We start from the raw sequence: 16,289 nt of genomic DNA on the forward strand, positions 1-16,289 counted from the left end.
CGCCCGAGGATCGGGGGCTAGGTCCTCGCCGCGATTCAGCCGCCAGACCGAGGCTTACCTCCGAGGGACCACGGAAATCACCTCGGGAATCTCAACTGGGGGAGGGACCCGAGGGTATCACCCCAGGAGAGCGGGGATCGCCTTCAGGTAGGTTTCTCCTTTAAAATTTGGTTTTCTTCTTTGAATTTGGTTCGAATGCCATGAGAGCGTGCAGATAGTCCCTAACTGCTATGGAGACAGAAAATACTAAAGAGCTGCACTTCCTGTAGGGGTATATGTACTAAGGGCTGACGTCAGATTGAAATCTGATGAATCTCCAACTGCTAGCAGGAGTACACTATACCCATTGGTCCTGAGTCCATCTGCTACACGCTAGGAAATAGTTGGAGGGAGTTCATCTTGCATTTCTCCCATAAGAGATGCTTTTTTAGACTAACTCCAGGATGGGTTTCAAGCCCCTGCATTACTTTTTGATAAGAAAACAAGAAGTAGAATCCCTGGCCATGTTGAGTAGATGGGACTGATTCAGATGTCATCCACATGTCACAGCTAATTCAGTCCTGCTTGTAAACAGCAGAAAAAGGTTTATAAATAGTCTTTGTTCTCTCTCCCTCCTCTTCTAGCCCACAATAGAGTTATGCCCCAGAAAAGCCCTGACGTACTAAGTTTTTCATATTTCATGACTATGATGGCTTAATACATAGGTTGTCAAGACATCAACACCTTTCTAGTGCATTCTATAGAAGCTGAAATGCAGACAGTTTCCTAGATACAAAGCATGATTTATTCTCTGGAGGGAGGGACAGAATAAGGGGTAACTGAGATCATTTGGATACAGGTACTTTTTGAAGCGGCTGTTTTCAATTGTTTAGTTGTTTCTTATATTTTATATGCCTGCTAAAAGAAAAGGGAGGGTAAGGGTGTTTCCCTCAGAACCCCTTCCCCCCCTTTTACAATTAGAGATAGACCGCTTCATGACACAGTTTAAAAATGAGGATTCCAAGGACTCCCTTGGAGGCCCCTTGGAAGGAGAACAAGCGGCCTCCCAGGAGGAGGCTTCCCTTAGTCCTGTGTACCGACCGTCTCCTTTCCAGCGAGAAACAGGAGGAGGAACTGTATCCTTGCCCTCCGAAGAGGGGGCGCAAAAGAATGCATCTGGGGGAGAATCCTCGTCCCTAATATCAGGAAGGGAAGGAATTGAGGAAGTTCCCCTTGAAACAGGGGAACCTCCTATATTTCCTACAGGTCTACAACAACGATCTCCCCAACCTGAGACTGCTGTGGATGTAAGGCCTTTAACAACAAGGCCAGAGACAGTTACGTTGGGAGCCATTTGGGACTTAGTAAGCAGTTTGAATGCTACTGTAAACAGGTTAGAAGGGAAACTTGATAATGTAGCTTCTAATTTACAACAACAAGTTTCTTCTGTACAGAATCAAGTAATTACTCTTACTACAAGAGTTGATGTAATAGAGCGTAAAGTAGAGGTGGTAAACTCTGTGAATAACAAGCTTATTAGTGATTATCTAATCTGTTCTAAACGTTTAGAATATCTTGAAAATAATGTTAGACACTTAAACGTTAGGATTGTTAATTTCCCAAAAATAGTAGGTGAAACTGTATTAACATCTTTCAAGAAATTTCTGACTGAGATACTTGGCTTTTCTGGAAATGACATTCCTTTGGTTAACTCATGTTTCTTTGTTAAAAAGAGAAGTTTGGATCCAGTATTAACTATTCCAGAAAACCTTACAGGTTTTCTGGAAGACTCGACATTGCAGGTTCTTGACAGGAACACCTTGATTGTATCATTAGTGTCCACTGGGGATATTACTAAATTAATGAAACAATATTTCCAAAAATACCCGGTTTCTTATATGGGACAAGACGTAAAAATTTTTCCTGATCTCGCCCCATCAACTCGTAGTAAGCGAAGAGAGTTCTTGGTATTAAAACCCAGAGTTTTGACTCTGGGTTTTTCATTTCTATTGAAATACCCATGTAGGTGTTTAATTAGAAGGGGTAATGAATCCTTTAGTTTTAATTTAGTGGAACAACTGACCCAGTTCATAGTGGCTAGAGAACCAATTACTTCTCCCCCAGTGGTAACCTAGGTGTCAGGCAGAATAGTAATATAACTGTGAAAATGTACCTAATCCTGTGAGATTGTAAGATTTTCTTTTTCTTTCTCCATAATATCTTTTCCAATTGATTCTCAGATTTGTATTAATACTCCTGAAGAAAAATTAATTATAAATTTTTTGGTGGTTCAACATAAGTATAAATGAAATATGTTACTTTATTGGTAATGTTTGAAATTTTTTTCTTTTTAAATATGTTGAAATTGAAGGAATTGAAACTAAATCAAATATTATAATGTAATGAATGATATTTGAAGTAAATACTTGTAAATTATATGATAAATAAAAGCCCTGCTTGCGTAAATCCAGGCGGATTTACGCGAGCAGGGCCTTGCGCGCCGGTGCGCCTATGTTCCATAGGCCTGCCGGCGCGCGCAGAGCCCCGGGACTCGCTTAAGTCCCGGGGTTTTCGAGGGGGCGTGTCGGGGGCGGGGCCGATCGGCGTGGCTTTTTGGGGGCGGGACGCGGCGTTTCGGGGGCGGGCCCGGGGGCATGGCCGCGCCCTCCGGAACCGTCCCCGGGTCGCGTCTCGGCGCGCTAGTGGCCCGCTGGCGCGCGGGGATTTACTTCTCCCTCCGGGAGGCAGCCTCGGAGGGAACGGAGGTAGGCTGCGCGGCTCGGCGCGCGCCGGCTACACGAAATCGGCAGCCTTGCGCGCGCTGATCCAGGATTTTAGCGGCTACGCACGTATCTACTAAAATCCAGCGTACTTTTCTTGGCGCCTGATGCGCCAACAAAAGTACGCGAAGGCGCACTTTTTTAAAATCTACCCCTAAAAGCACAGCTCTTAGACAAGATTAAAGATGTCACCCACATTGGTGATATTTATCACACATTTTTCAAGCAATACAAATATATTAAACAGAATATGGTGTCAGGGACAAAATTAACCTCTTTGCAGCCCAAACTGCCCAGTCAAGATGACTCATAAATAGAAGGGGGGGGGGGAAATAGAAATTAGATAATAAGATACATTAAAAGATAAAGGATCTTTCTTCTTTTACCTTTATTTTAAGCCATATTTGATTCTGTGCAAAAATTAAAAAAAAAAAAAATTCAGCATTACAAATACTTTCAGATAATTTTTCCATTCTCCTTTTCAGCTGAACACAAAGCCATTGGAAAATAATTCCATAAGGGGAGAGACCACACAATACTCAGGTCTCCCCGTTTCATACAGTCTTTCCCCGTCCCTCAGAGACCACATCCTCAGGTCTGGCACGATTGTACCACTCTACCCAAGACCCATCATAGATAGCAATGTTCTCCTTCCCACACAGGAAGGCTGCCAGTGCCACATGGCAGGCAGTGACCCCTGAGCCACATGATGCCACTATTGGCTTGGAGAAGTCAATGCCTTTTTGCTGGAACATCTCACGAATTTCATCGGGTGTCTTCTCATAGCCAAATTCAGTCAGGAAGCTGGAAAATGGCATGTTCACTGCACCGGGGATGTGACCGGGCTCAATCCCTGCGAAACAGAATATGGCACATTTCAGTCTCTCATCACATTACCAAAAATTAAGCATTTGTATAGTTACAAGCAGTGAAGCATATTGATTAGAGTACAGATCTACAACCTTGAAAACCCTCAATCAATTCACTTCACCACTTTTCACTAATCCTCAGCAAGTCACTTAACTCCACCCACTTTTTGACTTACTCTCTACAAGTACAGGGAGGAGAAGGAATAGCCTAGTGGTTAGAGCAGTGGGCTACAAACCAGGAGATCAGGGTTCGAGTCCATTGCCTCAGGTACAAACTTAGGGGGTCATTTTTCAAAATGTGATAAGGCGTTTTTGCATGCGTTAAGGGCTTATCGCATGCGAAAAGCCCTGTTAACGCATGCGAAAACATGTTTACCGCATGAGATCGCACCATATCGTATGGTGCGATGCAAAGTCCGAAAATAGGAGGAGTTAGGGGCGGAGAGTGGGCTGGGTTATCCTGTCTGCGAAGAGCTATCGCACAGCCATAATGCCGATTTTAACTACACCTCTTTCAAATGCGTTAGGCTGTGACCGTGCGGTAAGGTTTCATCGCCATTTGTGTTAAATCCATGAAGGCTGTGTTTCATCTCCCTCTGCTGCTCCAGGTGTTCTCTTCCTCTCCTGACACTATTACCTCTTAAAGCAGCTAATAACAGGGGCCATGCAAAATGGTTTTGAGCATATGTAAATGAGGTATGCAGATGAATTATTTACAAAAGTGCCTCACAAGAAAGAGTAAATAAACTTGAATTCTTGGTGCTCCCATTCTGCTACAATACTTAGTATTCAGGAACTGCAAAAAATACTCACCACTTGCCTACTGGCCTGCATTTTACCTCTCCTCTGTCCCATAGTTCCATCACTAATATCATTGGTGAAGCTGTGTTTCAGATACCATTGCCATCTTGGTATCATTTTGACTTTGTTTTGCTTTTCTTTTTATTTTACATTATGTTTACTCTGGTTTTATTATTGTGAGAAAGTAACCTACCCCAAACTATTCAAAGGTTGCGGGATCTAAATAGATTTGAATAAAAATACAAAATTCTCATACAGGGTATACACTGAAAGAGACATCAGGATTGCAACAACTATGTCACCATACACCGGAGAGGAGATCGTGAAGAGAAAAAAAAGACAGAATGAAGCAGAGGTAAAAAGAGAAAAGTGCTAGCGTCCAGATAAAGCTTTACATCTCTTTGGAGCTCTGTGCTCTCACCACTCCTCTGGGACAACAAGGCAATGTATTTTTAATGCCTCCACTCTATTTACCTTCCCTTGGTTCCGGTTCAATCCCTCTGAATCTCCCTTCCAACCGGGCGTCTATAAGTTGGAACGCACGTGTCTCCATATTCTCCATAATATCATCATGCACCTTCACCTGTGAGTGGTCCAACTTAGCCTCAAACTCCACGGGTGCTGGCCGTGTAACCTCGGAGTTGACTGGATACCCCTCCCGAAGCCAGTTCTTTAGCCCCCCATCCAGCAGGGACACTTCCTTGTGCCCAAAGATCCGGAACATCCACCAGACACGGGGGGCACAGTAAGAGCCCTGATCACTGGCATCATACACCACAACGTGTGTCCTATTGCCAATGCCGAGGTTCCCCACGTACTCGCTGAAGTCGTCCTCGCTGGGTAGCATATGATCATACGGCGAGGTACGATCGCTACAAACATCAATGTCAAAGAACGCTGCACCAGGGATATGGCGCTCTCTGAACTCCCTGCGGGCATCGCGCTTCAACTTAGGGAGGTACCACGACACATCAAGGACCCGCAGCCCTGCTCCTATGGGGGTGGAGCGGATGGCTTCTGACAGCCACTTAGCTGACACCAGGGTCCTGAAAAGAACCTGCTGGGACATGACTGGTGTGTGCGCGTATATACGAATTACATCTGAGGAGCAGGGGGTCCCAGCTGTTGTTCAAGAGCCTGGAGATTGAAAACAAAAAAAACAGAAACAGTGAAAGATAAGAACAAATTGTGATGTACCTCAAAAATCATGCCAGGAAGTATCTGTTTCATTAAGCTTTTTCTCCATAAGCACAGAATAAGAAAAGCCTTAATGAATCAGACCCTAAAACATATAATGTAATGTAAAATAGGGCAGACCTCGCCCTTTTCCTCTCAGTTACCTGTAAACCGATGTGATATCTCGATCGAATGTCGGTATATAAAAGAAAATAAATAAATTAAATAAATAAATATGACCAAACAAGGTCCCCAGTTGTCAGGCTTAATCTCAGCTACAGTATATATGCAGCTGGACACAATACATACAAGCTTGATAATAGTTCTGGTTAAATTCCATACTCTGCAAGGGCATGTTTCCCTATCATTCTCTTGTGAGTCAGGATGGTTTAACTAAAGTTATAAAGGAGGTGTGGTTAACAAGAAAAGGACTGACAAAAGTGATTCAAGCGCAAAGAAAACTTACTGTAAGACAGTCCTTTTTTCTTGTTACCATGACTCATTTTTTGGATTTATTTTTGGTGTGTGTCTCTTCACCCATAACTACTTTACTAAAATTATGAATCAAACATAAAGAAGTTGAATTAGTACAAGTTTGAAACTTGTGCACAGTAGCGCTAATCAAACCCTTGCTGCAGTCTATTCACACATCTTTGATATACTTTCTTAATTCAAATCATAAAAACAGACAAATCCATCTATTAAGAGTACCTCAAATTATGAATCTATATGAAAGATACACAAATGGGTTGAAACCTTGATGACTGTTCACAAGTTTCAACCTTGAGTTGATTCAAACCCTTTTGAGTGTCTGTTCTGATGCATCAGATATATACTCACATCTTTCATTAAAATTATGAAAAAGTGGGGAGGTGGAGGAGAAAGACTGCTGTCTGAGACGCAAGGACCGGGGGTGAAGTTTAGCCTGGCCCCGACGGTGGAGGAGAGAAAAAATTAACTGACTGAGAAAACCGGGGGTGAAGGTTCGGACCTGGACCCGACGGCGTTTACTGATTCGCTGACGTCCTTGATGTGACCACTACGAGGCCCATAAAATCGGCCTGTGTGAGTAAAGTGCCGGAGGTGGAGGAGAAAGATTGTTGCATGAGATGCTAGGACCCCCGGGGGGGGGGGGGGGGGGAGAAGAGGTCTGCCTGGCACCGACGGTGGAGGAGAGAGAGAGCGAGAGACTGAATTACCTGAGAAAACCGGACGTGAAGGTTCGGACCTGGCCCCGACGGCGTTTCCTGATTCGCTGACGTCATTGATGCGACTACTACGAGGCCCATAAAATCGGCCTAAGTGAGGGAGGTGGAGGAGAAAGATTGCTGCCTGAGGGGGGGGGAAGGAGGTTATGAATGTTTGCCTGTCCCCGACGGTGTGGGAGAGAGAGCGCGAGAGACTGAATTACCTGACTGTGAGGAAACCGGGAGTGAAGGCTCGGACCTGCCCCGACGGCGTTTCCTGATTCGCTGACGTCATTGATGCGACCACTACGAGGCCCATAAAATCGCCCTGTGTGCGGCGCGCAGCTGCTGTCGGAGCGCAGCTTTTTTTGTTTTAACTTTTGCTCTTTTTTTTTTTTTTTTTTAATTTCAGCTCCACCTCCTTTTTTTCTATCGGATTGAGTCAAAATCTCCTCTCTCCTCAGGTAGGATAAAGTCTCTCTGAGTAAATAGTGTTTGAGATTAATATAAATTCTTGTGGGACAATTCAACACTGCACCTCTAGAAAGGGGTAAATCCCGATTTAATACAATCCTACCCAGCTAAGCTCCTTCCATTATTATAGTAATTCCTTCTTATTTAATTTATATCAATTATGCCACACTCTGCCCGGAAACGCCGGGCTCGAGAGAGGCAAGAAATGGAGGGAACTTCAGTAGGACCTGTAATGGGCCCAATGGATGTCCATATCAGATGGGGTGTTATAGTGCCGGGTGAGCCGTCGCTAGAAGGGACCCAAGAAGGTATGGACTCCCTTCATAACTCTAATCATCTCTCTCTCCCTGTTTTTGAGAGTGCCACCTGAGAATCTAGTGACTATAAGATCGATATCGCTTAATGCATGCGATAAGCACTTAACGCATGTGAAAATGCCTTTAACGCATGTGATTGCATTATATCGTATGGTGTGATGCAAATCTGAAAAAGAGGAGGCGTTAGAGGCAGGAATGGGCTGGGTTTGCCTTTTTGCGAAGCCATATCGCACAGCTTTAACGCCGATTTTAGCTACAGCTTTTTCCGGAGCGTTATGCCATGCTATACCTTGCGTTACAGCATATCACCCGTTGCGATATATTTTTGCAATGCTGATTGTGGTACTTTGAAGCTCCCAGAGCATCCACCTAGCTATCAGGGACCTTGGGGGAGAGAGAGAGAGAGTGCCTAGCCATAATACCCATGCCCTAGATAGGTATTTATATTTCTATGGGAGCCCCACCTAGTAACTCGAGGTGAGGTTTAGATATTTGTGTAGGGGGTTAGGGGCCACTTTGACATTCAATGTGAGACGTACAAACAGAACAGTGCTCTCATTTGAACATTTGATGACCCTCGGAGTGAGGAAACTCACTCAAAGATGAGATTTGTGCCATGTTCTCTCAACCTTGCTTGTTATTACCCAGGTAGAGAGAACATTGCAGAAATCTCATCTTTGAGTGAGTTTCCTGACTCCAAGGGTCATCAAATGTTTGCATGAGAGCACTGTTCTGTTTGTACGTCTCACATTGAATGTCAAAGTGGCCCCTAACTCCCTACACTAATACCTAATCCTCACCTTGAGTTACTAGGACCATTTTGCATAAAAAATAGGAGGCTATAAAATCTCTGTAATTTAAAACAAAACACAGAAAACATGTCATCAATTATATCAACTTTCGCATGTGCCAGGTGTCGCACTCCAAAGGAGCGCAACTAAGGGGCCTGCCCCTTGTCATGCCCCTTAGCTGTCTCTGCATATAGTTCACCCCTTTCTTTCTTCCTCCTTTCACTTTACCCCCCCTTTTTTATACCATCCCTACCCCTTTCCCCCTTCCCACTATTCCTCTTAAATATTTTGACCCTTTAGTTTCGCCTTGCAGCACCTTCAACATGCACGGCAGCCCTATTCCCATACTCAAACACAATTATCGACCATATACATACACACCCATTAAACCTCAACAACTGAACAGGCAACTCATCCCAATCAGGCTCACGCCTTTCACACAATTTTTAGGACTCGTGACTCTAGCCATTATGTTTAATGCGCAATCTATCACAAAAAAAAAAAAATACTTCTTGATGATAAAACCAGATATTTGCACTGTAACAGAAACCTGGCTGAAAGAAACTGACGCAGTCCTACGTAATCAATTGCCCAATGACATATATAACATCTACTTGATTTCAAGACCCCAAAAAAAAGGAGGTGGGCTACTACTCGCCGCAAAAAAAGAATTGCAACTAATCTCATATCCAGTGCAAATCGCCCCAAAATTTGAAATCTGACTTTTTAAATCCCCTCACCTGCAAATCTGTCTAGCGTATATACCCCCAGGCATCCTTGCAAAAAATCCATCTCCCATCATTGAATTTATCACACAAAATATTGAGATTGACACACCAGCTATCATTTTAGGTGATTTCAACATACATGTTGATGCTCTACCAGCCTCACCTGCCTGTGAAACCTTCCCATCAGCCCTGAAAGCTATGGGTTACATGCAGATCATTTCCAACCCTACTCATCAAGCCGGTCATACCCTAGACTTGGTTTTCGTTAACGACACCATCTCCGCAAGTGAACCCACCTGCACCGCTGTCAGATCACCACCTTCTCCATACCACCCTCACCTTGCAACAGACCACCTCACCCAAACGCCCGGACTCTAATACCATACGAGTTCGCAAATCATGTTCCATGGATGACCTTACTGACACACTCAATAAAGAACTGCACAACCTTGACCTATCAGACATTAACACCGCAGTTACATCATGGAATTCACTCACCAGGAATATCGCCAATGAAATATGCCCTTTACGTTCGAAGATAATCAGCCACTGCAGTACATCACATAAACCATGGTACACGCCTGAATTAAAAATACGCACCCTCAGAAAATTAGAGAGACTGGCGTAATGACCCCTCGCTCACATGAGATATTTACAGAGCAACCTTACATATATACCGTGAGCAAACCCTCAATTAAAAAAGCTACCATGCAAAAAGAATACATGATCTACAATTTAATGCAAATGCCCTCTTTGCGTATGTAGCACCAATGACTAAGTAGTCAAATTAGTCAAATTCTTTCATGAGAAAATAGCTAAAATCATGGCACGTTTTCCTAGCAACAATCTCCCAACCAAAACTATCCCACAAGTCCCACTTGCCATCTTCAATTCCTTTGAACCCACCACCTCCTTAGAAATTCAAAATACCATAAAAAAAGAATGAAACCTGCCACACACCCCAGTGACACCATACCTACAAAACATCTTCTGTCTATCCCAGAAACTATAGCACCCCCATTGCTGAAATTATCAATTGCTCGTAGCTTCTGGGGAAATCCTACTGTGTTTAAACAAGCCATCATCAAACCTATACTGAAAAAGCCCAAAGCTGATGCCTCCGACCTAACTACTTACCGACCCATCTCCAACCTACCTTTCTTAGCAAAAATTCTAGAAAAAATTGTAAACATGCAGCTCACTGATCACATAGAAAAACCATACATTTCTATCACCCTCACAACTTGGATTTCGTAGGTATCTGAGCACTGAAACCCTACTCATCTCTCTCACTAACCCCATCCTAACTGGGTTTGACAAGGGGCAACCTTATCTACTGTTGCGTTCGTGCCTATTCTCGCCATCGCTCCACCCTCTCTACCTTTGTGGCGAATCCCTTCGGCTCTGACGGACAGATGCTGCCGCGGCTTCTCTCTGCCTCTGTGTCCCGGAGTCCCCGGGCTGGCTTGATGCTACGGATCCGCCATGTTCCTGATGACGTAAGGGCGCGCGCTCCAGACTTGTACCGGCAAGGGCATGAACCTCGGGGGCGTCCCCCCGTAGTGACATCATCTGCTTTCAACATAAAAGATCTTTTCTTGCAACTACGAATTGAATTAGCGAGGAGGAATCTTTCTCCACTGCTCTGCATCTAAAAAATTACCTAGGCGTACCCGCTCCTTGGGGACCCCACTCTCTGTCTTCTTGATTTCAGATACAGGATGGAATCCGGTACTCGCTCCACAAGGGCCTATGTTCCTGAAGACACCTATTGCCTGGAAGCTATCGCAGACGTGAACACAGAGTTCTATTAAGATAGGAACCAGTACTCGCTCCACGAGGGCCTACGCTCCTAATCCTAATCCTTTCTGTCTAAGACGTTATCGCAGGTACGGAGATCGTGAGTTATTGCAGATAGGAACTGGTACTCGCTCCATGAGGGCCCATGTTCCTAAAACCCTTCACAAACTCTCTTCTTTCTCAGAAGATATCACATACCTATATCTATGGATTGCTATTGCAGATAGGAACCGGTACTCGCTCCACGAGGGCCTATGTTCTTCAACTCTCTTCTATTCTAGAAGCCATCTCACTCAGTTATTGTGAGTTACTATTTCAGACTGCTTACAGGAACCAGTACTCGCCTGTGGCTCCTGTTCCTGAATATTGAAGACTCTCTGTTGCATAAGAGGACCTTACAGACATCTACCATTGTGAGTGTATCATCCACTACTGACTACTGGTTATGTATCCAGCATACCCTGTCTACTCACTACCTATAGTCTCTCTCTACAGCTCAGCAACTCAGAGATCGCTCTTCCAGTATCTGAAGGACTTCAGCCCTACTGAGCACATCAGCTCACTACTGCCACCTCTGATGGTTCTACTTCCAGTCTAATAAAGAACTATCTGTGTTTGTCTCAATACTCCAGCCTAGCCGGTGGTTCCTCTCAGGATCTCCTCTTGAGGGTGCTGTCATCTGCATCGGCCCAGGGATTCACCATTTCTAGTAAGTGTTCATTCCTTACACTAATAGAGTGGTATTATATCATCTACCACTTTGTGGGAGCCAACCCACATTAGTTCACTAATTCTGCCTACAGAGTGTCATCACTGTTATTCTTTCTTCAAGGGAACAGATCCATAACAGATTGCTACTTCAGTTCAGAGATTATATTAAGTGCTAAATCCCTAGCGGATCTGTCTCAAATTACTCAACTCCAAAGCAGAATTATAACAGAGTGCTAGCTCTTTCATTCTACAGGAACCAGCGCATACCAGGTTGCCAACTCTGCCTTCCTGGTGGGGTTAGCCATATTAGACTGCTAACTCCTCCCCTCGGAGGAGCTGGTCGATGCAGACTGGTAACTCCACCCTCCTGGCAGGTTGCGCCACAACAGTTTGCTAACTCCTCCTCCCAGAGGAGCTGGAACCTAATAGATTGCTAACTCCGCCCTCCTGTCAGGGTGAGCAATAACACCTACTAGTTATGCTTGACATATCTTCAGCTTTCAACACCATTAACCTTAATATTCTCATTACCCGGCTTAGGGAAATAGACATAACTGATACCCCTCTACACTGGTTCGAAACCTACCTGCAAGGACATCAATATAAAGTCAACTTTGAAAACTATGAATCCCAACTATATAATATAAACCATGGAGTACCGCAAGTATCTGCCCTCTCCTCTACCCTCTTTAATATATGCATCCTCCCCCTCTTGTCACCTACTATCTGAACTTGGCCTCCTGCACTTCATCTATGCTGATGTACAAATAGTCATCCCTATCACAGACTCCCTTAACAATGCCCTCAAAATATGGGACACAGCCCTCGCTACTATTAGCATACTCCTCACAAGCATTAACCTGGCCATCAACCCTGATAAAACTGAACTTATGATCACCCCCCAAAAAGGCAATACCATGGATTCACCTACCCACACACTATTCACCTCTTTCGCCATTACACAAAATGTAAAAAATCTTGGAGTCACATTAGACAACCACCTTAACTTCAAAAAACCCATTAACAATACTATAAAAGATGGTTATTTTAAATTGCATACCCTAAAAAAACTAAGACCGTTGCTATATCAACATGACTTCTGCACCGTACTGCAATCCCTCATTGTAATGCCCTTCTAGGCCTCCCCAAAACCACTGTACTGCCTTTACAAATGCTACAAAATGCAGCAGCTTGCATACTCACCAATACTCGAAGGTCAGAACATATTACTCCCATTCTCAAAGATTTGCACTGGCTCCCCATCGCACAAAGGATCATGTTCAAAACCTTATCTTTAATTCACAAGACCCTACACACCAAAAATATGACCTGGCTCAATGACCTACACTTCCACAAGCACTCCATACCCCCCCAGAACACAACATGCTGCCACTCTACACACACCCTCTCACAAAGCAACCATACTCGAGGTAACCAGAAAGCGTGCCATATCCATAGCTGGGCCTCTATGTTGGAACAACATGCCACCTGAACTACATCAGGAGTCATGCCCAACAAAATTCAAACAAAAACTCAAAACATAGCTATTCTTGCAAGCTTATACTTGTTATACACAATTATCTATCCTCAATACCCGTAACATCGTTTAACAGAGTACACACAGGATTTGTCCCACATTTATATTCAACTTTATCCCCCATTGTTCTAGCAAGATACACTTATTTTTATATAATTTAATTAACTTCCAAACATGTTCCCTTAGTTATTTCTATTATGCTAAAAACTTAAAAATATCCTTCTCCTTTCCTCTATCCCTAATGTTAACTCATTATTTGTAAAGCACAGCCATTAATCGCTTGTTTATTAGCATTGCTGCGAAATTGTTGATTGTGAACCGATGTGATGTTACTAAAATGTCGGTACATAAAAACTTCAAATAAATAAATGATTGTATAAAAAGTATAAAAAAACAGGCACCAATTAATATATAAATATATTAAATTACACACACCAAACATTTCTTATACTTAAAAATAGGATAATAAAAAGCAGCAATATTGAAAAAATACTAAACATTTTGCATAAAAATGGGAAGCTACAAATCTCTAATTTTAAACAATACACAGAAAACAATGTCATCAATTTTCTAGCTAAAATCATAAAAAAAACAGAAAAATCTATTTCATTATTAAGACTATTAGGTGACATTGTATTAAAATCAAAGATACATTTTTGTTCTAATCTTAAAAGTTTATTAAAGTTCCCACCTCTCCGATTTTTATTCAATTTCTTAATAGCACAAAACCTATAGTCATCAAAATTGTGCCCTGCCTCAATACTGTGTGCTACTACTGGTTTACCATCCAACTTCCTATTAACTGCTCTCTTATGTTCAATTAGACTTCAAAGGGGCATGGGATAAACACTGTGGATCCATAAAGTCTAGAGGATGTGAATGAAGAGAAGAGGCATGGGGGTAGCTTGCGGGAATGATAGCTACTACCTGGAGATTAATACCCTTATTCAATAAACATACTCACTGTCAATGCGACTCCAGCATTGCTCTATGCTTCAACGGCAAGAGAAAATGTGGTAAAAAGGATTTGCATTCACACAAAAACCAGGGAGTAGCTTGCTTGTTGCGGCGGTTACTACCCCAAACCAAATAAGTCTGTTACTTCACTTTCAATGCATATCCAGCATAGCTCTCTGCTTCAATGGCAAGGGAGAAAGACTGAAACTTCACTTTCAGTGCATATCCAGCATAACTCTCTGCTACAACGGCAGGGGGGAAAGAGGAAAGGAGGATTTATATTCAGGCAACAACCAACAAGGACTGAATAATGTAGTCTGAGTAAACAAATAATTATGGGAGTAGCTTGCTTGTTACGGTGGTTACTACCCCGAACCAATTAAGCCTGATACTTCACTTGGAATACATATCCTGCGCAACTCACTGCTTCAACGGCAGGGGGAATAAAAAAAAGAGGAATTATATTCAGACAACCAACGAGGACTGAATGGCACAGGCCGGGTAAACAAATAAGCGTGGGAGTAGCTTGCTTATTGCAGCAGTTAATACCCCTAACCAATTAAGCTAGATACTTCACTTAGATGCAGCTCCAGCACTGCTCTCTACATCAGTGGCGGGGGGGTGGGAGGTAACTAGAACCAAAAAGTTACTAATAAGGGCCAAGAGTAACAGATAAGTATAAGAAAAAAAGTGTGAAAGCTTGCTGGGCAGACTGGATGGGCCGTTTGGTCTTCTTCTGCCGTCATTTCTAAGTTTCTATGTTTCAATTCATTTTCAGCATAGCTCTCTGCTTCAACGGCAGGGAAGAAAGTCTGATACTTCACTTTCAATGCATATCCAGCATAACTCTCTACTTCAACGGCAGGGAGAATGAAAAAAAATTGGATATACAGACAACAACCAACAAGGACTGAATTACATAGTCTGGATAAACAAATAAGCATGGGTGTAGCTTGCTTATTGCAGCGGTTACTACCCCTAACTAATTAAGCTAGATATTTCACTTAGATGCAGTTCCAACACTGCTCTCTACATTAATGGTGGGGTTGGAAGGGAAATAGAACCAAAAATTACTAAGCCAAGAGTAACAAGTAGGCAAGAGAAAAAAAAAAAGTGCGAAACTGGGCCGTTTGGTCTTCTTTTGCCGCCATTTCTATATGGTTCTATATGTAATTATCCTTTTGTGCAATGGTCTTGCCTATGTACATTTTTTTGCATGGACAGATGGCCACATATATTACCCCTTCACTTCTACAATCTGTGAAACAATCTAAGACATAGTCTTTATCTGTAGTACCAATTTTTATACTAGTGGTCTTTAAATTTACATTACATATACTACATCATCCACAAGGTCTGTGACCTGCTGGTTTTATATCTCTTGGTCTTTTGTACAGGTAACGAAGATGGTGATACAATATCTTTTAGATTTTTATCCTGCTTATTTGCAATCACCTCCTTATCTTTGAATGCTGGTAGGATCTTTAAAATGTGCCAGTGCTTTTTCAAAATTTCACTAATATCATTAGTCAGACCTGTAAACGTGATAGGACAGACTATTTTTTTGTGTTTTTAGGTTTTGCTTTTGAAGTTCAAAGTGTAGATTACATTTGTCTACCCGATTATATCCACTGTCAATACAAGTTTTAGGATACCCACGTGCCATAAATCTTTCTTTCATTTCACCAGATCCATACCTGTTTTATCTTCTATACAAAGCCTCTTAAGTCTTAAATTGTGTATAGGTTAAATTATGGAGCAATGGTCTGCTATGGAAACTGTCATACCTTAATCACTTATTTGTATCTGTGGGCTTCCTACAGATGTCTGTTACAAAACCTTCTTCAGTGCGAGTAATCAGTATATCAAGAAATGGAGTATTACTTGGATCATAGACCATATTGAATTTGAGATTGTTGTCTAAGTCATTAAGCCAGTCTCTAAATAAAAGCAATTGTTCTTATTCACCTGCCCATATCATAAATACATCATCTATGTATCTTTTCCAAATGTATTTATTTATTTATTTTGGTTTTTTATATACCGGTCTTCTTGCATTAGATGCAAATCAAATCGGTTTACATCGAACAATTAAACTTGCTTGAAAGCATTACATGTAACAGAGAACATATAACATAAAAACCTGTAGGAACAATAATAAAATATGGAGTTTGAAGTATTC

At 42.5% G+C, this 16,289-nt stretch overlaps 1 protein-coding gene across 3 annotated transcripts; it reads right to left on the reverse strand.

Moving 5' to 3' along the window:
- Window positions 1-3,125: 3,125 nt before the first annotated feature.
- LOC115084781 (3-mercaptopyruvate sulfurtransferase-like) lies at window positions 3,126-7,166 on the reverse strand. 3 transcript variants are annotated; one of them, XM_029590068.1, is made up of 3 exons: window positions 7,017-7,166; window positions 4,904-5,566; window positions 3,126-3,612 (listed from the first exon to the last, which is right to left on the reverse strand). In XM_029590068.1, exons 2-3 carry the CDS (start codon window positions 5,496-5,498, stop codon window positions 3,314-3,316), a joined length of 894 nt encoding a protein of 297 aa, XP_029445928.1. In that variant the 5' UTR covers window positions 5,499-5,566; window positions 7,017-7,166; the 3' UTR covers window positions 3,126-3,313. The 3 variants fall into 3 exon arrangements, with proteins under 3 accessions (XP_029445928.1, XP_029445927.1, XP_029445930.1); XM_029590067.1 differs by lacking the exon at window positions 7,017-7,166 and adding an exon at window positions 6,805-7,004; XM_029590070.1 differs by lacking the exon at window positions 7,017-7,166 and adding an exon at window positions 6,446-6,718.
- Between the last annotated feature and the right edge of the window lie 9,123 nt (window positions 7,167-16,289).

The sequence above is a fragment of the Rhinatrema bivittatum genome, chromosome 2 (assembly GCF_901001135.1).
Source record: "Rhinatrema bivittatum chromosome 2, aRhiBiv1.1, whole genome shotgun sequence".
Taxonomy (NCBI): Eukaryota; Metazoa; Chordata; class Amphibia; order Gymnophiona; family Rhinatrematidae; genus Rhinatrema; species Rhinatrema bivittatum.

Coding starts and splice junctions, on each gene's coding strand:
- LOC115084781 (XM_029590068.1), bottom strand. CDS start 5,498: ATGTCCCAGCAGGTTCTTTTCAGGACCCTGGTGTCAGCTAAGTGGCTG. Junction 3,613..4,903: donor TGAACCGGAACCAAGGGAAG/GTAAATAGAGTG, acceptor TCTGTTTCGCAG/GGATTGAGCCCGGTCACATC.